At 37.2% G+C, this 27,340-nt stretch overlaps 1 protein-coding gene across 3 annotated transcripts in view; it reads right to left on the bottom strand.

The window, feature by feature from the left end:
* kctd8 (potassium channel tetramerization domain containing 8) overlaps positions 1-27,340 on the bottom strand; it is a 145,122-nt gene that overhangs the window by 7,005 nt on the left and 110,777 nt on the right. The window contains exons 2-4 of one of the 3 annotated variants that reach the window (XM_088911418.1): positions 22,542-22,574; positions 18,146-18,167; positions 15,644-15,652 (exon numbers count right to left, since the gene is read on the bottom strand). The exons of 1 other annotated variant lie outside the window; for it this stretch is intronic. In XM_088911418.1, the coding sequence (XP_088767544.1) occupies positions 15,644-15,652; positions 18,146-18,167; positions 22,542-22,574 (64 nt within the window). Of the gene's footprint in view, positions 1-10,647; positions 10,655-12,043; positions 12,050-15,643; positions 15,653-18,145; positions 18,168-22,541; positions 22,575-27,340 lie in introns of all 3 variants that reach the window. One more of the 3 variants, XM_088911408.1, reaches the window with a different exon arrangement.

The raw sequence follows: 27,340 nt of genomic DNA, 5'->3' as shown, positions 1-27,340 counted from the left end.
AACGGACATAAAAACTCCCTTGCTTTTAGCAGAGCGTTTCATAATTTCTAACTACGAAAGTTATTTAAACTGGGACACTTATCATTCAACCAGAGCTCAAAATATCACAAGGATCCTCAAGAGCACAACAAAGACTGTATTAAAAGAATCGCGTATCTAAAGAAATTAATAAGATATAATTATATTCGTGTACTGCGACAGGGCTGTGTAGTGCTGTTTCACCTCTCTCTTCGAAGTCGGGAGACATTAGAGGCTTGCCACACCCGGACTGTGAAACCAACGCATTAGCACGTCAAAGCCCATTGAGGAGCTGGGCGCAATAATTGTTTTGTTCCTTGATTTACTGATCTGCATTAATTACAGAAATCAAGTTCCTGCTCTTTGCAGACGACCTGGTCCTGCTGTCGCCCACAGAACAGAGGCTGCGGCAGAACCTGGCACTGCTGGAGCAGCACTGTCAGACCTGCAGCACTGTCAGGCGCTGACAGTCAATCTGGACAAGACCAGAGTTATGGTTTCCCAGAAAAAAAGCCAGACCTCAGGGAAACAGGTACAAATTCACACTTAACAACAACACATTAACACCTAACAATGGGTGCAGGGCCGAATTAGGCCAGTACCCACTATTGTTAAACATACAGAAAAGAATATTAAAGTATTGAATTTAATATTAGCTGTACAGAACATTAAAGTGCCCCTTTCCATTCATCTAAATATCAAAATATACAGTGCCTTGCGAAAGTATTCGGCCCCCTTGAACTTTTCAACCTTTTGCCACATTTCAGGCTTCAAACATAAAGATATAAATTTTTTATTTTATGTGAAGAATCACCAACAAGTGGGACACAATTGTGAAGTGGAACGAAATCTATTGGATTTTTGAAATTTTTTTAACTAATAAAAAAATGAAAAGTGGGGCGTGCAAAATTATTCGGCCCCCTTGCGTTAATACTTTGTAGAGCCACCTTTTGCTGCGATTACAGCTGCAAGTCGCTTGGGGTATGTCTCTATCAGTTTTGCACATCGAGAGACTGAAATTCTTGCCCATTCTTCCTTGCAAAACAGCTCGAGCTCAGTGAGGTTGGATGGAGAGCGTTTGTGAACAGCAGTTTTCAGCTCTTTCCACAGATTCTCGATTGGATTCAGGTCTGGACTTTGACTTGGCCATTCAAACACCTGGATACGTTTATTTGTGAACCATTCCTTTGTAGATTTTGCTGTATGTTTGGGATCATTGTCTTGTTGGAAGATAAATCTCCATCCCAGTCTCAGGTCTTTTGCAGACTCCAACAGGTTTTCATCCAGAATGGTCCTGTATTTGGCTGCATCCATCTTCCCCTCAATTTTAACCATCTTCCCTGTCCCTGCTGAAGAAAAGCAGGCCCAAACCATGATGCTGCCACCACCATGTTTGACAGTGGGGATGGTGTGTTGAGGGTGATGAGCTGTGTTGCTTTTACGCCAAACATATCGTTTTGCATTGTGGCCAAAAAGTTCGATTTTGGTTTCATCTGACCAGAGCACCTTCTTCCACATGTTTGGGGTGTCTCCCAGGTGGCTTGTGGCAAACTTTAGACGAGACTTTTTATGGATATCTTTGAGAAATGGCTTTCTTCTTGCCACTCTTCCATAAAGGCCAGATTTGTGCAGTGTAAGACTGATTGTTGTCCTATGGACAGACTCTCCCACCTCAGCTGTAGTTCTCTGCAGTTCATCCAGAGTGATCATGGGCCTCTTGGCTGCATCTCTGATCAGTCTTCTCCTTGTCTGAGCTGAAAGTTTAGAGGGACGGCCAGGTCTTGGTAGATTTGCAGTGGTCTGATACTCCTTCCATTTCAAGATGATCGCTTGCACAGTGCTCCTTGGGATGTTTGAAGCTTGGGAAATCTTTTTGTATCCAAATCCGGCTTTAAACTTCTCCACAACAGTATTACGGACCTGCCTGGTGTGTTCCTTGGTCTTCATGATGCTCTCTGCGCTTTCAACAGAACCTTGAGACTATCACAGAGCAGGTGCATTTATACAGAGACTTGATTACACACAGGTGGATTCTATTTATCACCATCAGTCATTTAGGACAACATTGGATCATTCAGAGATCCTCGCTGAACTTCTGGAGTGAGTTTGCTGCACTGAAAGTAAAGGGGCCGAATAATTTTGCACGCCCCACTTTTCATTTTTTTATTAGTTAAAAAAGTTTCAAAAATCCAATAGATTTCGTTCCACTTCACAATTGTGTCCCACTTGTTGGTGATTCTTCACATAAAATAAAAAATTTATATCTTTATGTTTGAAGCCTGAAATGTGGCAAAAGGTTGAAAAGTTCAAGGGGGCCGAATACTTTCGCAAGGCACTGTACATTCACCCTGGGCAGAGGCCGAAGAGCGCCCGGCTGGGGTGCGCGGGGAAGAGCAGGACAGGAGTGAAAGTGGTCAGGGCGGGGTTTAGGAAGGCCGCTGACCAGTGCGGCTGTCCCACAGTGAAGCGGGCGTACAGTCTGGGGAGGTATCCGTTTTCCATTAAAATAGTTCCCTGCTTCTACACCCCTGGGTCTTACTCTTTCTCTCTTTTTTCTCTCTCTCTCTCTCTTGGGCACGCGGGCGGTGTGTTGGCTCGCGCTGTTGGCGGGCAGGGGCCCGGGAGAGCAGGGCTAGCAGGTGGTGACGGAGAAGAAAAACTCCGCAAGTCTGAGTTCTTGTGCCCGTCCTATCCAAACCTGAAAGTATTACAATATGTATCTATATAGCAGGTGGTGTACAGCTTTTTAGTATAGATTACACTTTTCTAAAACGTATTTAAAAAATAAAAAAACGATTACAATCTAATCTTTCCACAATTGATCCCAAAATCCCAAGAAAAATAAATCTAAACGGGGAGAAAGCTATCCTGAAAGTTTATTAAGATACTTAGAAGACAAAGATAACAATTTATGTTGCATTTGTCTGATTGTGAATCAAAAAATACATTTAATTAAGTGCTCTCAGTGACAGCTGACAATCCTCCATACACTCAAGTGAAAAATTAATAATGCCAATGTAAACGTCGTATTTACAATGTGTTGATAATACAAATGTTAAGTTCTCTAAAGCTTTGTGAGGCAGCAAAAGATTCAAACACCCTATATTGTAATGAGCTGCTGAGCTGAGAATGGGTTATGTTCCTGCTGTCAGAGGGGGTGGAAAGTGCCCGCGGTCATTTAATTAGTATTACAATTCGCACTGATTCCCTTGCGAAGATATGGACATAGGAATATTCGTGTGTGGTCAAAAAATGGCATTAAGCACTTAAAATTAATATGGTTAATAATAGTGAACTGTAACATGCTGTAATAAGATCGGCTAAACTGGGATCTATCGCTAACACCTGAAATTGGAGCTGCTCGCCGCGCAGTGAATAGCGACTAGTAAGTCTGTCTTTCTGTGGGGGGAAGGGAATCTGATCTGATCTGCAAACCTCCAACAGAGCTGTTCAACCAGTTTTTGTCGGGCACCTCAAGTGTCAGGTGTAAGGGATAAATATATTTAGCTGAAAAGCTGTACAATGCAAGATATTTCGTTACTCTAGGTTTCGTGAAAAAGCACATTGTGCTGCTGTAATACAGTTTAAAATAATTAAAAGTCTAAACAGTATCAGCTTATGTATGGGTTGTAATTTAAAAAAAGTCAAAAACCGCACTCAAAATGCAATTTAGCGCTTTCTGGCAAGAGGAGACACCCAAATTAATAATGTAACATGCTACTGTTTGTGCATGGATATAGTTATACTGCTATTTCCTTAGACACGCGATTCCATGTTTTATTATGAATCCCCGGCGGAACCGGGCATCCATAAGAATCAAGTACTGTAATAGGTTTATTCCATGCTGAAAAAGAAGAAAGAAAACACATTCCATAAGAATCAGCGCCTTTATATAGCGCCTTTAAAAGTGGCTTCTCAAAACGCTTTACAGGATAAAAACAACAATAACAACAACAACAATATTGTGTTTCATTGCAAACTGTTGATTTAAAGTTTGACAGTAAATGTTTATATTGTAACGCATACAGCCTCCATTTCTTAATAAAAATGTAGCCTAAAAGGGGGGGTCTGCTCTCACAATCCTCCATACACTCAAGTGAAAAATTAATAACACCAATGTAAATGTCGTATTTACTATTTGTTTATAATAAAAATGTTAAGTTCTCTAAAGCTTTGTGATAGTTTACCCAGTTTACCCATTGTTATTGAAAATGACTTGGATTCGAACATGTTGTGATATATAGAAATATAAAAGTCAATTAATTGTCCATTTCTATATTTATGTCTTTATTTAGTGGTTTCATTAGTGACAAAGGCTAAACTTTCTTGGAAAAATGTCTTTGCTGTCTTGCTGATAGGTTAAGCTTTCGAAACTCAGCCCCAAAGTCATGTGACTGATTTTTCGCCCTGTTTCGTTGGTTAAACGCAATGATCACAAGCACCACCATGGTAACTGCTGAAGGCTCACCATTTTTGTTGTTCTAATTAGCACAAACTGCAGGGGGCTGATCTGATGATTAATCTGACCAGTAAATTAATATGTAGGCCGTAATTATTACTTCTTCTGTATGTGTTTCTGTGCTTTCTGTGTTTCTGTACTGTATTGGTATCTAACTGAATGTCCTGGTAATTTAATATTAGTTTTTAATTTAAGAATGGCATTTATGTTCATATATACCAGATAAAGGTATGTAACTAGCAATGCGATACTCAATTGCAATTAGTCACAAAACAAACAATAACAGCAGCAGTTTTGAGTTTAAACATATATTATATTATAGCCTGAATAAGGCTTCACAGCCAAAATATTGTGTTTTCTCTCTTCTCTTTTCAGCATGGAATAAACCTATTACTTGTTCCTTTGCATATTATAGCCACTTTTCGTTCCACTGATAAGTGATATAGATTCATACAGAAATACCTCACAGAATAAGTGAACACATCGCTATTTTGGTTTTATGTATAGGCTACATTTGGTTCTGCAATACTTTAAATATAAGTTATAATTATTTATAATAATATAGTATTTATAATAATAACAACTTTATTTTACATAGCACCTTTAAAGCTGGCTTCTCAAAGCACTTTATAGACCAACAACAAAAAATACACAATATATACACAGTAAAAATACACAATGAGAGAAGATAGTAGATTTACTTGTACATCCATGCTTTGTTCTATGCATTGATCAGTGCTTGATCAATGTGCAGATAGGTTTGGATAAGTTTACTATATGAGTATGATCTGTATTCCTCTAACAGAGTAATAAGACATAATAAAGCTTACAACATATCAAAAGATAAAAGGCATTTGGTGTGGGCATGTCAAAGGAGATGTCTGTAGGTCCTCTTTGTCCCTGTGAGTACAGAAGTCAAAGTCAGAGTGTCAAACAGTTGGTGATCACAAATTGGGTTGTCATAACATAATATTAACTAGCAGCTCTTGTTAAAAAATGCAAAGTGGGAAAAATTGTTGTTGCAGATTACAGTAAGAAGCCCATAAAATACCTAAGAGTACAGAGAGAGTACAGAGTACAGATCATGTCAAATCCAAGTTGTCTTATCCACTCATTGTTTTATGTATACCATGTACAATATTTATACCAGGGTGTCCTAGGAATGCCTTACAAATGCACCTCAACTCCCACCTGCAGAAGAGATTATCCTGTATCTAAGCAGAGGTCGGGGACATTGATTCCAAATGACCCCTGTTCAAGACCACAGTTATTGAAGCAGCTGCAAGGAGCTGTATCCAAAGGTGGTTGTTGTCTGTTATGGCAAGAACCCTAGGACCCAATGGTGGACTTTAAGCTGAAGAAGGAGGCCTTCCATGCATTGTTACAGAGAAGTGTCCAGATTTGTCTGAGAGTTACTGGCAGGCCAAGAGATCTACACCTGTAGTTGTTGGTGAAGTGATGGCCCAGGTGTCAGATGAGTTTGGAGGGATCATAGAAAATGACTGTTGGATGGCCTTGAAGATGTTCTGGTAAGCCATTCTAGGAGGGAAATGCTTGATGTTGCAAAGGCTGTTCTCAGCAATGGTAGTGAAACATTGCCCTTGACTGGGGATATTGTTTCAATTTTAATTTCAGTTTATTTTAAAATAGCACCTTTCACAACAAGGTTGCCCCAAGAGGTTGAGAGGTGAAAAGAACCATTGAGAAATTCCAGAATCTGGTGGATACACCCTCCTTTCAGGAAGCAGTTCCGGAAGCCTGTGGTGGACCTGGGTCATTGTGTTGATTAAACAGATCCATAGCCGTAAGGTTGCAGGGGTAGATGAGATCAGGCCAGAAATTCTGAAGGTGTGGAACATTGTTGGGTTTAGTGTTTACCTTTTTAATGTGATGTGGAAGGTGGGACTGTTACCCAGCATTGGCACATTGGCAGACTGGGGGGATGGTCCACATTTTTAAAAGGGATCACACTCTTCAGATTCTCCAAGAAAGCCTATGGCAGGATATTGGAAAGGAGCCTCGATAGTCAAGCCTCAGATATAGGAGAAACAGATGGATTCTGTCCTGGCCGTTGTAGAGGTTTGATGGGTTTACTGAGACAATTATTAATTGTAGCAGTAATCACGAGGTGGTTCATTGTGGCTTTTAGAAAATCAATCGTCAGAACAACTAACAACGCACACACACGGGTTCAATACAAGAGATACATTTATTAATATAAATTGTGCACCAAACATATACTAGTCTGCCTGGATACAAGCGGCAGACCTTACTGTGAGGGTTATCAATATACAAGGTATATAATCTCGAAGAGATGCAAACACAAAGAGATACACAACAGAGAATATATGTCAATATATATCGTTCGGTTACCAAATCGCTAATCAGTGTTATTACCCACTGTTAATCTAAACTCGGAAGTAAATACATTACTCATGAATTAAATTGATAACAACTTGTGTTGAGGTACAATTGAATTCTTGAGACGCAATGTAGAACATGGGGTTTACTTATCCACTGTGTATGGATTTGGGATTTCCCAGCACGAACACCAAACCAGCTGACAGGCTCTGTTGCAGCCTCTGTTCCAGCGGTTGTCCAATGGGTGTTGTCCCGGTGTCCTCTGGCTACCGGCCAACCAGTCGAGGTGCAGCTCGGAGTAGGACGGCGGAGGAATCTAACTGCGGCGCGCAGGGCAATCGTTGCTCCGAGGGGATCTACCAGCAGTCCGGCTGGCTAGTAGAAAGTCTCTATGCACAGAGTGTGACCGCGGGTCCTCGCAAGTCACTCTTTTGCCCGGGAAGAAGCTGGTTCGTTCCCGGTCCAGCGCTGCTTCTGAATAAGCTATTCAGATTGTCGACGAGGGTCCAACTGTAGGCTGCCGTTGATCAAGCGGAGCATTCACGTTGGTAGAATTCTGAGAACGTATGGGATCCTCGGCCTCGCGCTTAGTACAAAGTCCAAGTCCCAGTGCAGACAACAGCAGTTGTCACGTGATTGTCTCTGAGGATGCGCGAAAATGGCCAAGGAGAGCTCCGATCTGAGCTTGCGCTCCCTTTTTGACCAAGACACAGATGTGTGTTGATTGGTTGAGAGTTTGGCGGGCATTGGAGACCCACGTGGTGTTACCACGCCCTGCCAGTCCCTGATTGGTTGATCAAGGTGAGACATGACTCACTTACTCCTGACACTTAGGAATGCAGTCCAGATGTCCATTTGGCACTCCCTAGACAGATAGGCGCCAATGGATGACCATTGATCATGATAGCCAGGCTTAGCTAAGTGCATCCCCGTTTGGGAGCTGTCCCTTATCAAAAGAAAACATCTTAAATCAGCCTGCATGAATACTTTCTCTGTGGCTGCACCACAGAGATGGAGAGTGAGATGGGGCCTCATTTAGGAAAGCACAGCAATGCTTAATTCTGTCTTATTAACAAGCATTGCCACTACACCGTGAAATAGTAAACCACCTTTTTTCAATGCATGGATATTTGAGGGGGCATGTTTGCCACCCTGTCTACACATGTTTTGTGGACTTGAAGAAGGCTAACCACATATATCATGACGCCTGTGTATCTTGTGCTGGGAGAAATTGGGGTGATGGTGCCATTACTACTTGCCCTACAGTCCCTGTATTTGTGGAACAAGAATCGTGTCCAAATTCTCAGAGTTAAGTTGAGCCCATTCAAGTTGGGCATCAGACTCTACCAAGGGCATGTCTTATCTCCTCTTCTGGTCAGGATTTTCATGGACAGGCTATCAAATACAGCCAAGGCTTGGAGAGTATCGTGAGGAATGCATCTCCGCTGTTTGATGCTGTCCAGTTTGTTTATGCATGATGTCGTCTTCTTATTTGCTGAATTTATGGACATAGCTCTCAGTTTTCTGATTGATCTACATCACCCTCCACACCTATGGTCACGGGCTTTGGGTAGTGACCTAAAGAATTGAAATTGCAGGTAAAAGCGGCAGAAATTAGGTTTCTCCATAAGGCTGCTTGGTTTACTCTCCATGACAAGGTGAGGAGCTGAGCAATCCGAGAGGACATTGGAGTAGAGTCACTGCTCCACTCACTGCTCATGTCCCAATGGGAAGAGACCCCAGGGCAGACCCCGGAAACACTGGAGAGATTATATCTTTCAGCTGGCCAAGGATCACTTGAGAATCCCCGAGGAGGAGTTGGAGACTGTTGATAGACAAAGGGAAATCTGGTCTATTCTGCTCAGACTGTTACCACTGCGACCCTCACCTTACCAGGAGTAAGCAGATAGAAATTGAATGAATGGACCTGCCCCATGTGATAAAGCAGATAGTATGAGTTTAACATCACGTTTTGTGAAAACCTGAATTTGGATATTAACAACATAGAAATCAAACCTGTTAACATATCTATAGAGAATCTGAACCAATAAAAACACATCATGTAAATAACAAAACAAAATGAACTGAGAGCAGAGCTTTGTGGAGTGGCATATGTAACCAACTTTGTACAGAAGGAAAAATGACCAATTTTAATTTGTAATGTCAATTTTATGTTTTCTATATGCCTGATAAGATTGAAACTGCAGCTTTGCAGTTCCAGTAATACCCACAGGCTTCTTGAATATATTCAGAAAGATGGTATGATCAACAGAACTAAATGGAGCAGGACAGTGGGACAAAAATCTACAAATATACCAGATAACAGGTGCTATGCTGTCTTGTATTTTACTTGTACATACATAGAAGGGCAATGGATATAAGATTCAAGGATCCAAGGTGGGGTTCATTTTAGTAGTAATTTCTGTATAAATACTGAGAATAAATTTACACAACAATGTTAGAAACACTAATCTTGAGAATAAATAAAAGAGGAATTATAAATTGGATTGTGAATGTTGTCAATTTAGATTCAAACATAACAAAAACAATTGTATTGGTCTATAGGATATTCTACAGTGCAGATTTTAACTGGATTTAAGCAATTATGAATTATGGAACAAAGATTATTCTTCCATTCTTCAAATAGCTTCACAATAAAAGCTGACCTTGTGATTGTTAGTGCATTACAGTAGAATTTCTAGTGTTTCTTTAAGGCAAGTAAATTAACTGGTAAGACAGTGTCCTTCAATCTATGTTCAAGTGTATACGCTTAGTACCGTATGTTATGAAGTGAAACTGTATGTTATGAAAAGTTGATTACCAGAATAAGCGATAAAAGTTTCTTTAGTTTTTTTTCCAGATATAGAGAAGTGAAGGTTTTAATCTACTGTAACAAATAGAAATTGTAACAGTGAATTATGACAATATTAAATGACTTTTAGGAATCAATCAAACATAACAATTTACAGTCTCACACAAAATATACAATTTATTTATATAACACTAAAATCATGTGTGACACATAACAAAAGCATAACAAAAGCACTATTGCAAATATATTTGTGAAATAGATCACACAACTATCTAATCTTTCACCAAGAGATTACAAGGAGAAGAGCTAATGACTTCTGAGTTAAAATACATCTATTATAATATTTTATGGTCTTCTTGTACACTTTATCAGTCTCGTTTAATTACATCACATTCATATTCTCAGATACAAGTAAGTATGTATTTAGTAGTGTGAACTAAACGTCAAATGTGTATGGAATAATTGTTCAACTCTAAAGAATTATAATGTAAATAAGGAAGTCTTATACACAAAGATGCTTTTGCCAAATTTTTAATTTCCCACTGACAAGACAGGGACGGATATTGTCTGACTTGTCAGGAGTTTGCTTTGTGGAGGCAGTGTTCCTGTGCAGAGAGAAAACAAAGAGTTTTGTCTTGTGTTGATCCTCATGCAGCTCTGCCAGAAGTTAGTGTCTTGCTGAATTTGTAGTATTTAAAGCATCTTTTACCCAATTGTCTTCTTGAGGTCTGGCCACAAGGTAGACTGGTGGGAGAACTAATTTTGTCCTAACTATAGGATGGTGCTGAATTTGCTTGGTTATTCAAGATGTTGTTACAACTTTTTATTTCATTGATTGGGTCAAAATGAAAGTGAGTTCATGAACACAAGATTGCTTTTGTTTCAGAAATTCTGTAATTCTGGGCAGAATTCTGTACTTTACTGACTCACTCTTTAATTACTTTTGAGATTCGACTGCCCTTGATAGCTGCTAAGAAGAAGACTATTACAACATGACACAGCAACTTCATTAAATTTCATGAACACGATGAACAATGTTAGCTTCATCTCCAGTAATAATGTTCACGAAATCACACATAACTATAATACAGTGGTCAGACAGGCCCTTGATGAAATTTCCCCATTAAGACTAAGGTAGTCAAAACCACTAGACACTCTCCATGGTATAATGATCAACACAATCCCTTAAACAGGAGTGCCGCAAACTAGAGCACAAATGGAGGTCTACTGGTTTGCAAATATTCAAGTCGGCATGGACTGATAGCCTGCAACAATATAAGAAAGCCCTATATAGAGCTTGTTCAGCTTACTGCTCTGAACTTATAGAAAGCAATAAAAATAACCCTCGCTACCTATTTAAGACAATAGCTAATCTAACAAATTAGACCGATTCTATAGCACCATGTAACTCTAGTGGTGATGATTTCATGAACGTCTTTAACAATAAAATTAACACCATCAGACTTCAAACCCAATCAAATATGCTGCAAAGAAGTCTGGTACAGAAACAACATGAGCACCTCTTTAGTGTTTTTCAATTAGTTGATGAACAAGAACTCAAGAAATTAATTATTAAGTTAAAGTCAACCACCTGTCCGCTAGATCCCATCCCCACTCAACTAGTCAAAGATTCCCTTGAAGTACTGGCAGGACCTATGCATCAGGCGTTGTACCTGATCAATTTAAGGTAGCGGTTGTTAGGCCGCTCCATAAGAAGCCAAATTTGGATCCACACGTTCTTAACAACTACAGGCTTGTCTCAAATGTCCCATTTCTATCTAAAATTCTTGAGAGAATAGTTGTGGCCCAACTTCAATCGTATCTGGATACAAATAATATACTTGAGAAATTTCAATCTGGTTTCCGCCCAGGAAACAGCACTGAAACTGCATTAACAAGAGTTGTAAATGATATTCTGTTAGCTACTGACGTGGGGAATGCAACAGTGCTTGTGCTTCTAGATCTTAGTGCTGCCTTCGACACGGTTAACCACTCGGTTTTGTTACACAGGCTTGAGTTTGAGGTTGGCTTGAGTTTGAGGTTGGAACTGTCCTTAAGTGGTTTACTTCATATTTAACTAATTATTTTTTGTTCAAATATCTAATAATTGTACTGCTTCGTCAATGTCACCAGTTCAATTTGGGGTACCACAGGGATCAATGCTGGGTCCAATATCGTTCTCTCTTTACATGCTGCCACTAGGTAGGATAATACGAAAACATAATATTAAGTTTCATTCATATGCTGATGACACTCAAATATACATTTAGTTTACACCAAACGATAACTCTCCTATTCTATTATGGAACAGTCTCCCAACCCATATTCGGGATGCCGAGTTAATCTCAGTATTCAAATCCAGACTGAATACCTATTACTTCAGCCTAGCCTACTCACACCTTATATTATAGCCTGCTGCAACCATGGCTGCTGGTGCTGCTGTACATGCCATTTTGTGTTTCTATGTTGGCCCAGCAGGTAGATGACCAAACTATCCTATTCTCCTCCCTACATGTCCAGATGGCGCCCGGGCTGGGCACCATCTGAGTTGGAAGATGCATCACTGCCATGGATCCAAGAAGGATATCGTGGATATAGCTATCGTTTAGGAGCAATTTACTGGTCTACAGAGATCTGCATAGAGTACTAATACACAGAAGACATGATGGATGGATTAATACCCTCATTCATTTATTTCCTTTTTTTTAATTATATAATGTTAGCATGCCCAAAGGGGTTGGGCAACCTGTTGACCTCGGACCCCTAAATGTTTTTTTCTCCTTACTAAGGAGTTTTTGGTTCCTCTCCTCCGTTGTCTTCTCGTCTTCTGTTCTGTATTGACAAAATTTATGGTCACTTGCATTGTTAAGCGGCTTGGGGCAACCTTGTTGTAAATGGTGCTATATAAAAATAAACTGAATTGAATTGAACTCTCTCAGCCTGGCGTCTTGGAGAAATGTTTAAGTTTTGACTCGGACTGCTTGTAGAGGTGTCAGTGAGTTAACCAAAGAAAATTAGTCTTGTGCTAGCTTTTAAGGGGGCCAGCACAACTGGTGATTGAGTGATGGTGTTATCAGGTTTGCTCTCTGTACCCACCCTGCCTCATTCTGTGGATGATGAACGGTGACATTGGGCATGCAGTTTTGGGCCTATCTCCTATATATTTCATTAGATTGTACACCTTCATGAAGTTGAAGAGACATCATGAAACTGTACAATCTAATGAAATATAGTGTAGGTATCCCTTTGAAGGTGCCCAGTTCAAATGATAACAGGCAGATCACAGGTAAACACAGGTGCTTACCATCCACAGTATTGTACTGATGACGTTTTGCCTCTTAGCTGTCTGTGACAGTTCATACAGCTTAGAGAGCAGTCAGAAAAAAGAAATGCAGATATTTGACATGAGACAGAGATTTTCACAATTCCTCAGAATTTTTATTATTTTATTACCCTGTTTTAACAAATAGGGTGCACATTCTCGGGGGTGGATGTGTTTAGGTCCACTAACACCATGCTACCAAGTTAAGGGGTCCTGCCACAAGATCCCTTGGTGATTATAGATTGTGTTACTACCTGAACCCAAAGGCAAAGTTTGTCTTTTAGCTTATTCTGAAACATTTTCACCTAAAACAAAGAGGGGCAGGCATTTCTGGAAAAGAAGAAATTGAATTTCTTTGCTGTAAAAATAAGTTAGAGTTATAATATAACTATGGGAAACATTATACCAAACCTGAAGTGAGACAATAACTGGCTCAATAAGAAGCAACAACAGTTGCAGAAGAGGCCAGTTAGAGCACAGAAAGATCGGTGTGAATAGTTTAAGTCTCATGTAGGAGACAGTCGGGGGGAAAAACCCATCAATTAGGTCACAGCCTCGTCAAGTGGGGGATGGTGTCAGGGGTGTAGAGAGCCTACTCATTTTTTAATTAAATGTACTTAGATGAACCCTAATTAGTGCAACAGTTCAAAAAACTATTTATATACAGTAAATGACACTTCCTTCCTTATTGTTCCCCTCGTGGAAACAAACATGCATGTCTTTCTGCTCAGGGAATTCCCTGTTGTAAGACCAAAAATTTCTATGAGATCCTCATCAGGAGAGGATGGAACGATATCAAAAGTCACCAAAGTAAAGCATAACAGGAGACCAGTCACCAGTAAAACAACCCAACTCCAGTTCTGTGCTCAAGCGAGAGAAGTTAAACCTAAGAAAAGATAAGGAGCTAAAAAGGTAAATGATACAGATGATGCCTGTTTCAGATGCACCACTAAAGGAATAGCTGAGAATGACTTGGGGGTACATCTTAGGTACAGCTGAGGTAGAAAAGGAGGGTCCTGCAAGCTAATACACAGCAAAGGAAGAGCCTAGAGCCCAAAAAGGCTAGTCACCTGTAAGATACAGATCAGCTAGCTGTAGTCCATTAGGATGAGAACACTTTAGAACCATCTGAAAGAAGTGAGCAATGAAATAAACAAGATTCAAACCTTCTCCAGGTAGAGAAGGTCAAGTAAGTGATAGCTACTCTCTTATAATTCCATTTCAGGGTATTCAAAACTAAAACAGAAATGAAGGCCATGTGTGCACAAATTAAAAATCTCATCCAGACATTTGCTGGAGAAAAGACTACAGAAGACCTAAGTGACAAGCTAGACAAAACAATAAAACAGAAGCTAGAAATCAGTATAGGTATAAAAAGGGCTAAGGCACAAAGGACAATGAATGCTTTATTTTCTACTTGAGTGGTTCAATATACTAAATGCTTGTAATAGATTGGTAGCATAGCAGGGAAATCTGTACATAAATTTCCCCTAATATAGAGGAGCCTACATGGAAAATAATGGACTATCGATGTAATATTGCCATTGCACCCTGATGTGAGTCCCACAGAAGGCATAGCTAGGCTCTCTTTTATAACCCAGCTGTAACAGTGGAAAATGTACTGTACCTGCTCAGTTGAACTTGTTCACCAAATAACTGTCTTCTGTTTACCTGCAGTTAACACATCTATGAGAGAAGCTGTTACTTAAGATCGCAAAGAGATAGTCATTTTAACATAAACTCGCATCATTTACTTTCTTCCCAATATTGCAGGTAATCTCACCCTGAAATCTTAGTGACACATGCTCAGGAAGATGCACAAGCTTCTCATTTAACAATACCCTTTTTCCCATAATACTTTTATAGGAATGGTTCAGCTAATTCCTTAATTTCATAGTGTGAACGTAGCATAATGTAGCTCTCTGGCACCTCCATCCTCTTTTCATCTCCCAATCTAGCTGCCATGCTTTACTTAGGATTTGCAATACATTATCCAAAAATGGGATGTGAAAAAGTAGACAGAATTTTTAATCAGATAAACTTAGGTGATGTATTAGTTGTAATTTTAATGTCTACTATAAAGGACCTAAAGGATTAGTAAGAACATTTTAGTTACTACACAATTTAAGACTGCATCTGCTTCTCAGCATGTTACAGATTATATATAGCAATTTATAATTTTAGCTGTAATATTTTTTGCTTTGGAAGACTGGCTTGAATCATTAAATGCTGAATGTATGAGGTGATGGTTCATCTTCAATTAATTCTAACCGGCATAATGAGGCACTTTTAAAAAGAAATTGTTGTACCGTGATGAGGCCAGCTGATTCTTTCTCCCTCAATCCCAGGGGAACACTGTGGCCAATATGGTACTCCCAGTGGGTGTCATTTTGGAGATAAGCAGCTCCACAAGACAGGGATTCAAAACAACAGCTTGTAAATGAAGGGACATTAACTATTTAATGTTTTTTTCTATGAGAGAAAAAATGAACCCATTAAATAGATGAAAACCCTTTCTAGAAACAACTTAAAATGTTGTGAAATGTATTTCTGTAAACAAAATAGGTGGACAGAGATTACAAACAATCTGAGATTACAAACCTTTTCAGATTAAGCATATATACTGTAGCTAAAAAGTACATCAGTGGTTCCAAAGTAAATCACTTTGCACCCTTCCCTTCTCCCCATCACTTGCCTTGTAGCAGCACCTTGGGTCATTCCTCTAGAGGAGGGGGTTGAGGTTTACAATAGCTTCGTCCTTATGGCCAGGGTATCCCTCTACCAAGATTATTAAAGCCAAATGTGTATTATATTGCCTCCTCATCAAGTTACAACAAACTACGCAGTTTATCTAAAGCTTTAAATGTGTAATTATTCAAATCTTAAACAATACACTTATACTCAAAATTGTTAATTAAATACTGTAAATGGTTCTTTATAGCATACCACAGAATCTATTAAAAATAGTATGTTCAGGAAATTGAAATCAAACTCACATCATTAAGCATTTTCATCTACATAAGAAGACATAATGCTTCTGTAAATTTCAGAATCCTTCTTGTTCCTGTTAACATTAGTTGAATGGTGATAGTCATGGTGGCCCTGAGCCTATCCCAGAAAGCACTAGGTATAAGGCAGGATACACCTTGGATGGGATGCTGGTCCATCATAGGGCCTAAAATATTTTAAATACATGTAATTTATAGGATAACCAGACATAAGATTTATAGTTTCTTTTAGTCTGATATATTACAGATCAGGGATGAGAAGAGGTTTGTTGGATTAAATTCCAAAATTCCCAAGAATTAAAATTATGATGTGTTAGTAACTTTTCTCATTTATTCCCTTCAAATACTGGAGGGCTGGATGATTTTATACATTTCGCAACACTTTTGTCAGACTTACAAAAGACAGGCTGTAGACAGCCTGCTCAATTCATGTTTTGCAACAAGTGATATTTAGTACAAAGTAATGTGAAATAGCATTCAAAATCTGTGACTGTGCAAATGACCATCCTGTTGTCTCTGGGGATGTTGCCCAAGGGTTGACATGTTTTTGTGAGGCAATGTGTGACATCTGAAATTACCAGCTATAATACAGTATAGGAACAAGTAATAGGTTTATTCCATGCTGAAAAGAGAAGAATGAAAACATAACGTTTCAACCATTGAACCTTCTTCAGGTGTGAGCCTTCTTCTGGTTGCTCCACCTGAAGAAGGCTCCACGGCCGAAATGTTGTGTTTTCTTACTTGTTCCTTTGCAGCTTACACATACTGATGCAGCTACCCACCATAATACAGTATATATAAACTGAGGGTGTAGGCAAATTAAATGAAGTTAGAATTCTAAAAAATAAGATCAGTTCCTGGTACTTGATTATCTTGCAGGCAAATAATAAAAATTAATAAATACACATCTCATCTTTTCAGGGACTAATGAGAGGTAACACTGGTAGGTACATGTTTTCTTTGTTCCCAGGTAGTAGAGAAGTAAATAAGTCAGAGTGAAAATCACATCATTATTTACAAATTTTAAAAGAACCACCAAATACGCAATGATGAATACAAGAAATGAGAGTACCTGTGCCCTACCCTTTACAGAATCTAATCATGCAAATTAGAAACAAATACTAATACGATAAGGTAAACCTGTTTCACACAAAATAATAGGCCTTATGTATAACTAAATCCATGTGATTGTGATACTAAACAAATGGGAAGCTTTTTCCCCAATCTAAAAAATGCTTATTTAGCCTAGTGGGCAACACCAATAGGATTTAAATATTGAGTAAAGGAAAAACAGTCCCTTGCTTAAATCCTAATTATCTGTCCTCATGTCCTCTAGTCTGGACTGTAAACAAAGTAGGAGTATTTTCTTATTTTCATTCCATATCTTTTTTCATGTTTTTAAATGTGTTTGTGTTTGGGGTCTTGGGGTTTAACAAGAGTTTCTAGAGTCAGTTCAAGTGTGTTATGCCTGAGTGGGTGCTGCTGATCGGTCATGCACGCACATGCACATCGGGACAGCACACCTTCTCTCACTGTTAGAACACACTCAGGCAGATTTTCACAGTGGTCTTTAGTTCCATTTCTTTTAAATACTTCCCTCATCCTTAACTCAGGGCTCTGTCATTAGCTGAGTTGCTGTGTGTTTGCTACTTTGAGGCTTTTTTGCCAGTTATCTTTCTTTCTATTTTTGTGCTTGTTTTGTTGTTTCAGTGCATCCCCTGTTCCTAGCTGGTACCACCTTTCAGCCCTGAGTGTTGGTTTTATTTTGTGTACTTTTGTACCACCTCTTTGTTGCAGCTCTGTCCATCTCACCACTACCTGACACCTACTTGTGAGCTCTCAGTCAGATGCAGCATTTTCATCCTGCCACATCATTGTCATGTGGTATTGAAATTCCCCTTGTTATTGTGCTGTATGTATGTCGATACCTGCCATACTTCAAGAAAAAAAGGTCTTTCAAGTTATGTTTACAGTACATATGCCTTTAGCAAAATAACAGTAAGCATTTGTTCTCACCTCTGGTTCATAGCTAATTATTGGAGTTAAACAAACAAGATTTCCACAACGCAATATGTACTTTCCCCAAAATTTTTGGCTTAAAGATCTACCCAAGAATGGTCTGGTCAACGCTAAATAATACTAAACTTTCCTGGCTACCTAGGCACTGGCATTTGTGGCAGGCACAATCTGCAAGATTATATAAAGTAACTGCTGCAGGGCATTAATTAGTCTGACCAAAAGCTGTGTCCATTGCCTCTCTTTAAAGATAAGAAGTACTTTGAGGTGTGGTTAAAAACTTGATTCCCCCTATACGTACAACAATACAAATACTTAAGGTACAATTTTTCTTAATGCCAGTGAGTATAGGATTCAAGCAATAATGGTAATGAGATAAAGAACAAATTTTAATCGATGATGAAATATCACTATCCAAATAAAATTGAACCAGCTTTCATTTGATATGACTCTTAGTCACAATTCATATTAAGGACAGTAAGTCAAGAAAAGCAGCTGACTACTATGAAACATTTTAGTGTCTTGTGTAAAAAAGCAGAGGAATAAGATAAACCAGGGGTTACAAAATACTTGATACAACTCATATGCATCGTTGTGTTTTTTTTCTTCTCTTTCAGCATGGAATAAACTTATTACTTGTTCCTTTGCATCCTACACATGCTGATGCAGCAACCCACCTGATCTACTCTGTAAATTGTTTTCTGGTTACTTTAAAACATGCTTTTGAGCTTAATGAGATTTCACTAAAGGAGTAATGGGATGTTTTATTGACTTTTAGTGATCATAAAGTAAAATAGCAAGATTTTTCAAAAGCTATTGGCTCACAGGTTTTTAATGCAATACAGTACCAACACATACACAGATGCAGCCACTAAGTATGTGCTGTAATAGTCATTGCTGAGGTACTACAGCACAGTGCGGTGTATGTTTCTATGTGATTCAGTGGCCAAAGACAATCAATAGGCGGCACCTGTGGTGCATTAGATGTTAGTGAAATGATTGCTTTATTTAATCTCTTAATCTACTGTGTTTTTTAATCCACTAAATATGGAATATTAAGATGGATTTATGTAACTAAAGGGACATTTTGGTAGTTGAAAATAAACACAATGCAGCGCAATACAGATACAGCTATTCAGAATGCAAGCCGGATAATGCGGCAGATCACAGATCAAGGTGCACACACCACTCCTCAGCCCACTGTTCTGCGCTTTTTAAAAAACATTCTATTATGGGACTGTATTACTTTGTAAAATTGCCATTTGGTGCAGTAAATGGTTAACATGGTACTGTATGTGGAAGTATTTTGGCTGTACCAGGAAATGTCTGGTTTAGAATCCCAATCAATGCAGATCCTCCTGGGAGAATATTTTTCTAATCATAAAATTTAACTTTTATACTGTTTAGACTTTTATTAATTTTAAATTGTATTACAGTATGTTAAATATTAAAAGAATTAAGAAAGAAAGTAGAGTAATTTTACAAAAACAAAATTACTCAGTTGGATATGTTGTACAGTATAAAAAAATAGTTTATTTTATAGCTTTTTGTGAATGTGATGTGCTTCTTTCAGGTTTCAATCCACATTAAAATAATCTATATTTTGTCTTAATGCAAATTTCAGAGACAAGTAATATGGAAACAATTTTACTTTAGATTTTGATTTTAAAAAACTGTATTTTACACATAGTGTACTGTAGTAGCTTTAAAACCATACACTATCCTACTGTATATACTGTATATCTATATATTTATACAGTATACAATCAAACTGCAGTTCTATGATGTGTACACTACTGTTTCAGTATAACTGTGGATATGACTTCATGTGATTCTCACGTGTGGAACGTTAGGAGACGAGAAAGCATTGCAGTATATAGTTTAACAGTGTGACTTAACAATATGCTAGACAAACTATTCCACAAATAAAAAATGCGTATTGCATTTATTGTAAAACCACTGACACTAACATAGTATATGCATTTGTTTTTTCAATGTGAAAACACAACTGAACCTGTGGAATCGCAACAACTAATCACTGGTATAACACATGTGTATAACAATTACAATATTAGGTGATAAACAGTAGAACCACAACATTCACCATTGTATTAACAGTTACAGCAGATACAAATCTTAACACAAACCTGAAACCTTTTAAAGAAGTTTCCCATAGTGGTACATCTCCAGGGTTAAAGAGATTGTGAACATAAAGTGAATATTTAAAATACTGTGATATATGAAATTAATAAACATGTCAATATAGTATACATAGTCCTTTCATTTATAAGAAAATTATTTTATTTATTCAAGATTTGAATGATAGAAATAGATACAGTAACTTTAAAATCTTCATATTTTAAAGACCAGTTTAAAACCAGTAATTGCTTATATACAGCTGCATGAATGTGTATTGATGGAGAGTGAAAATAAAAGTCCACACTCAGTTTTTCATCACCATACTGCAAGGAGACGCTCTGCCTGGCACAAACCAATCTCAATAACAGGAACATCCAGTTCTACATCAGAAAAGTTAAGATGAAATAGGTGCTATGCACTGCAAATACAAGTTTCTATTTAAGGGCATCTTTAAATTCCCTTGCTCTTTCAGAGCATCTTGGAGATTCTCTGGAGATTCATTCATGTTATCACTTTATTATGAATATGAATAATTAATTAAATAAACAGCAAATTTAATAAATTATGAATTAATATTAGACATACTGTGATATGTACACTTATCAGAATTGTGTATATAGTTTGCATATTATTTTATTGTGAGACAATTGTTATTATATTCGGTATTGTATTAACGGTTACAAACAAATCTGAGGGTTGCAAATTAAACAAAGGTTGTGAAAACACAACCAAATCACACTGTACAAATATATAAGTAGTTTGAAATTATTATTAATAATAAAATATTGTTAATAATATTCAGAGATATTATTATACTTTGATTTCAGTGGCATTTTAAATCCAAATTGTTATTTCCATGCTGAAAAGAGAAGAAAAGAAACACAACATTTTGGCCAAAACATTGTGTTTCTTTTCTTCTCTTCTTTTTCTTCTCATTTCAGCATGGAATAAATCTTTACTTATTCATTTGCACCCTACACATGCTGACACAGCTACCAAGAACTAATTATATATGGTTTCATTTTAAGTCTTGTTGTAAACCATTAGAATTGGTTTTTACTCCTGTCATTAACACTATTCACATTTATTATATCATTCATGTTTTAAATCTGTGATATATAAAAATGTCTATATAGTGTACATATTATTTACTATGTTAACTTTAGAGAAGGAGTCTTTATTTGTTAGAAATTAAATTTGTACCCAGACTGAGATTAGAACACAAGACCTTCTGGGTGATAGGGTGATAGCTAAAATGGACATGTCAAAATGTTTCCAAAATAACCACAAGTTAATGAGTTAAAGAAACGATGCAGATATTTGCAAAAAAAGTGGAATAAAGTACTACTACCAACTTTATAAATATATTATATTAAGATCCATACATTAATATTGTTAATGATGTTAATAAACTATTTTTTTTTCAGCTAACAAAATTTCTTCAGTTACATGACTCCATTTTAATATTCCCTTTTACGGAATATTACTACAACCTTTTTTACAACAATAACAACAGTAGGTATTCATGGAAAGGGTTAAAACATTATAGCATTTTTATAAATAATAGAATTAGCACTTCAAAGCTTGTCCAAAATAATCACAGTAAGTGACCAAGTTAAAGAATTTGATACAGAAAATGTTTATCTACTTAAAATGTTAGCTACAAGGTTATAGGGACATATCAGATGTTAAACTGAGGAAGACTTCAGTCCCATCCCCCATCCCCCAACCTCCGGACAGACTGAGTAAGCAATCTGGAAGTATTAATTATCCAGTCATTGCAAAGGGTGCATTGATACAGAGATGAGCGCATTTGTAAGATCATACAAGTTGCAGTGTAATGCACGGAGAGTCTTGTGTGAGGAGCAGAGCCCCAGATTAAAGCAGACACGTTGCCTTGGAAACCATACCTGACGTGAATAAGTGAATGAACAGCAGGTGTAGGAGTGGTTAAAAACTAGACTGAAAATTTCCTGGAAGAAGGGAAAGATCCAACAGGACCTCAGTCATGCTGTGGCTGCAGTAGTGAGAGGCCAAATGCAGAGGATCTGTTGTGAGAGAGCTGGGCTGAAGTATGACAGTAGAGAGTGTGAGACGCTACTAGTCAGGCAGATGTTAGAAGAGCATGCCACTGTGTATGAGTGAACACAGACTGGATTAGCCGCTGCAGTAACCCCGTGAGGGGGTGGAGAAGAAAGACAATCACAGATGGGATTGTGAAAGGAATAGCCTGTGAGGAAAAGAGTGAGAATGTCAGTCTGGGAGGAGACTGATAGAAGAGACAGAGCTTTATGAGATCACCAAAAGATTTAAAGGGACAGCATCCTGTTAGGGTGTGAGAACAGGGCTGTTGTGTCCACTGTATGAGTGAGTTGTGATTTGATAAAAGAGTTAGTGTGGGTGGACCACAGTGGGTTGTGTGGTAGAAGGACCCTCCCCCTGGCAATACATGGTATCGGGGAAGTGAGTGGACTTTATCTAGATACAGCCCACTGGGAGATAAATGAGTGGTGGCTGGGTACAGTGTGGTTCACTGGCAGTTGCATGGATATAACATAGTGGTGGCTAGAACGATGTGAGGTGTGCCAGTAGCTTTGAGTTCAAAACCTAGAGGCATGAGAGAGAGTCAGTGTCTTGGGTCTCGGCATGGTGTGTAGTGCGGAAAAGACTCAGTGATGTAGGTAGTGTGTGTTTGTGTAACTCAACCTGGTGTCAGAAGAGGACGTCAGGTCTGGGACAGTGAGACAGTGGCCTAATGGAGTAGGAGCAGGAGGCTCTGTGTTTGTATCTGGAAGCAGGAAGTTCTGTATCCTTCTGTATCTGTGTTTCTTTCTTCTTGTTTCAACATGCAATAAACCTTTACTTGTTCCTATATAGCTATGTCTCTCATTGAATGGGAACTCACAGTTGTTGACTAACTAGAGGAAGTTAGAGGTTTAGGAAGGTTTGATTCCAAATATTGCAAACTGTTTATTTTGTAGTATTATCCATGATTCATCAATTAAGGTATGTGCTATTAAATATTATTCTTTTCATTCAGCTTCAAACAGAAGGAAGAGGCTACAGGATCCAAAAATACAGATGATATATTAGATTTGTCAGAAAAGAAGGTTTGAGAAGCTCATTGAGTATTTGCTTCAATATACACAAGTGAATTAACATTTTCTGCAATAGAACATTAAAATGAAATTCAGATCCTGTATTAATGTGCAGTAGTCCCACTGAATCATACTTAGTCATTTGTTCAATTTACTGTATTTTACTATGCTTTCAGTACACATTAGCTTTAAACCACTCTTATATAGTTATGTTAATTAACTGATACCCTACATGTTACATAATATGAAAGGATTATTATTATTATTATTATTTGATTGATTTTTTTCAAGTAGGCAGCCAATAACAAAAGTTCAGTTATCAATATATTTCTTTCTATTTCCAAAGACTGATTGCAGTGGATTTAAAAATGAAATTAATCATTTACTATAGGTATATTTGGTCATATGATCCATACGTTATGGAATGTACATCTGCAATTTTACTTTTTAAATTATTTTTTACTTTAGTATAATGTTTGATAAACCAGCATGAAATTTTATCATTTGTATGTACAACATATGGACTTCTTTGTACCCCTTTTTTACCATTTTCACTTTGAAATCTATTATCAGTAATAAACTCTATTATATTCTTAAAGCATTCTTAACATTTCTATATTGCTTTTTAAATATGAAATTGTGTTTGATTGTTTGTCATATTAATTAAATTGTTAAAGAGGTAGAAAAAAAGGTCACAACACACAAGAACCAACCTGTCATTTTTCATGTTATCAAAAAACCTATGAAATCCATTTTGCACTAGATCTAGTAATACCATTCTCAGACACAAGAAGCAAACTATTCAGAAATCTAGAAAGGTTATTTTTTACATATTTGCCTACCTGTGAAAGGCAAGTAATCACAGGGTTATATTCAAATAATCTAAGGGAGTTTCTAATGATTTACTCTGGTTCACTGTAAATCATTAGAAACACCAAAATAAATATTTAATTATTCAAGAGTAACTGGACATTCTTTGGGAGGTATTGAAACAGCCTCCACAGGAAGAAACAGAAATTATCTGGAAAACAGGACAGAAAACAATAGAAGCAGAAGAGGGAAAAACAAAAAAGGAGAGAAAGAAAAAGGAACATTATCATCCATCACCCTTCCTCCAAAACATCAGAAGAAATACTTCTGGATAGGTAATCTGAACTTAACTGTAGAGAGCCTGTTGTGTAATTTATTTTAGGAAACTTCCCATTGCTTCCTATTGCTATTCTCATAATACTTGAGCAAAAAAAAGTGATGCGTTTTAGAAAACTGGGCATTTGTGTTGGAAGAAGAGAGATTTGGTTCTGAGTAATACCCATTTTCATTAAAACACATGTTGTTTCTCTCTTTGGTCTGTTTAAGCTGTTTTGATTGTGGCTTTGGATTGCAAAGGAAGAATTCATTTCAATGCTCATTGAAAGTAGGAGTCTGGAGCACACCAATTGTATATATTTGTCATATTATGATTATTGTATTGTTGTGTTATTTATTTTGAGAAAGTAATTGTCTTGTAATGTTTGAATTTGATTTACTACTACATTAATACAACAGTAAAAAAATAAAAAGAACTCACATACCTCATATTTTATATAATTCTCGGTCATTTCCTACCTGCTATATTTATTTTATATAAGTATGTGGTGGATACTGTTTATTTAGAATTGAACTTGCCAGATTTCTAAGGTTCTTAAAATTTATAATAACAACAGTTTTTTTTATTTATTTTATTATTCATAGTCCAACAATGTATTTTGGAGTGTAGCATTAGTTTTGCTATTCTTTTATTGCTTCACGTGGATCGTTATGCAATCCCAATCATAAATAACAACAATCTGAAGTTAAGCATTACCTGCAATATCTTACATTTCAGTCACCATAGCATAATACTTTGTGGTTTAAATATAGGCTAAATCAATAGTATAAAAAAACTGATTTTCACTACGCCTATTTGTTTTTTTTAGTTTTCTTTTTCACATATTTTTAAATATCTCCATCAGTATCTATTGCCTTTAGATTTTGTTGTTGCAAACTTCATTTGATTTGTCAAATATACTTATTTCTTTTATTGGCATATGATATTTTCCAAACTATTGTTATGTCAAATGGATCATAAAGATTACAAATGTAAAATCATATCAAATTTAACTTGTTTTAATTCTAAAACTACACTAATTTACAACAATTATTAATTCAGTGCATGAATTGCAAAAGTAAATGCAATGCTGTAATGAATTTAATTTAACTAGATGAAGCAGCTTCATAAAAGTGACATAAGTGAATGTGACAGGCCTTCAGCTGGTGTCTGTTTGGGAAGCTAAAGCTGTAGGGAATTGTGTGATAAGCTAAAGCTGTGGGTGATCCTATTTATATGGCCTCTCTGACTTCTCTTGAAGGGACAGCATTGGCTGTCAGTCCTCAGGGTATCTGCAATGCCTCTCTAGGGGAGCAAGACAAAAAGAAAACAGCTTCTCTTAAAGCAACATTCCATGTCAGTGAAGAACTTTGTAGGTGATAGAGGTTTTAATTAACAAACAGAAATTATGACAGTAAATTGCGAGAGTAGTTAATGACTTTTAAGAACCCATCAAACATAATAATTTACAGTTTCAGAAATAGATTCTAAATATAGAGCATATACTTTTTTAGGTATAAAACCAAAAACATGCATAACAAACAACAAACGTATCAGAATGTATTTGTGATACAATCTGCTGTGATACAAAAGCTGATTGTTCACTCAGGGATTACAAAGATAATCAAAGTTACAGTAACATACATCGATTGTAACATGTTATGGTCTGCCTCATAGGTTCTATTAGTCTCATATAATTAAATCACATTTATATTCTCACAAGACAAAGGTAAATATGCATTTACAATCAAATAAACATCAAATGTGTTTGGAATAATAGTAGCACTCTTGAGAATTATAAAGTGAATAAAGAAGTTTACACTCAAAGATAAGTTGGCCAGATGTCCTTGATGAGTAAACTAAGACGGAGCATGGGGTTGGTCTGTGTTCCAACTTACAGCTGTTCTGTGCTGAGAAAATCCTTGTGCAGAGAGGGAGCTTTGCCTTGTGTTGACCCTCATGTAGCTCTGCCAAAGTTAGCATTGGTGAACTTCGGTCTTCAAAAACAGTCTGTGTACATTTTGTCCTGCTGTGATCTGGTCAAAAGGTAGACAGTAGGGAGAACTTGGTTTCCAGCTGTAGCTTTTTTCTGATATTGGCTTGGATATTTAGGATGCCAACATAACAGGAGTCCAACTGCCTAATTTCATTGATTTTATTGATTCACAATCTGACAAATGCAACTTAAATCGTTATTTTTGTCTTCTAAGTATCTTAATAAACTTTTTCTCCCCGTTTAGATTTATTTTTCTTGGGATTTTGGGATCAAACGTGGAAAGATTAGATTGTAATCGTTTTTATTTTTTAAATACATTTTAGAAAAGTGTAATCTATACTAAAAAGCTGTATTTATTTAATACCACTCGATACTTATATTAATAGAGATAAGCTCTCTATTAAAGCTCAGATCAAAGATCAAACAGCAATATCTCATTGCTGATTGAGATAACAAAGCAGTGCCCACACTGGGGAAAGTTAGCTTGAAGTTCGAAAATGATATTGGCACGCTTGTAGCTTTTTCACGAAACCTCCTAGAGTTATGAAAACACTTGCTGTGTGTACAAAGTACATTGTGACTGTTTTCACAGCCTTCACTATGTCGTTTTTAAGCCATTTTTTTACCACACTCGAATATTCTTTTGTTCATATCTTCGGAAGGGAAACACAGAAAGCCTTCAAACCAAACGCATTTTAAAAACCACAACTTGGGAAAATGTTCACAGCTTGCACAGTGAGCTAATTCTGTTTTTTTAAACCTCCGGTTTTTCATCGATGCGTAATTACACACTAACTGGAACCCGGGGGTACCGCTGTGTACACACGTTCACAACGCAATAAATACTGCTCAATACGGCTTCATGCGAAAAACCTGTATATCACCATAGGAAGCATAACAGCGTAGCCTCCAATTACCCAGACTGGTTACAGCACAGGATAAAAGGCTTTGTTTGATTTCTGAAACCCTTTCTTTATGTCCTGTT

This window comes from Atractosteus spatula, chromosome 1 (genome assembly GCF_055471065.1).
Source record: "Atractosteus spatula isolate fAtrSpa1 chromosome 1, fAtrSpa1.hap1, whole genome shotgun sequence".
Lineage (NCBI taxonomy): Eukaryota > Metazoa > Chordata > Actinopteri > Semionotiformes > Lepisosteidae > Atractosteus > Atractosteus spatula.
Note: the sequence above shows the minus strand (reverse complement) of the source record. Positions and strands in the feature narration are given on the sequence as shown.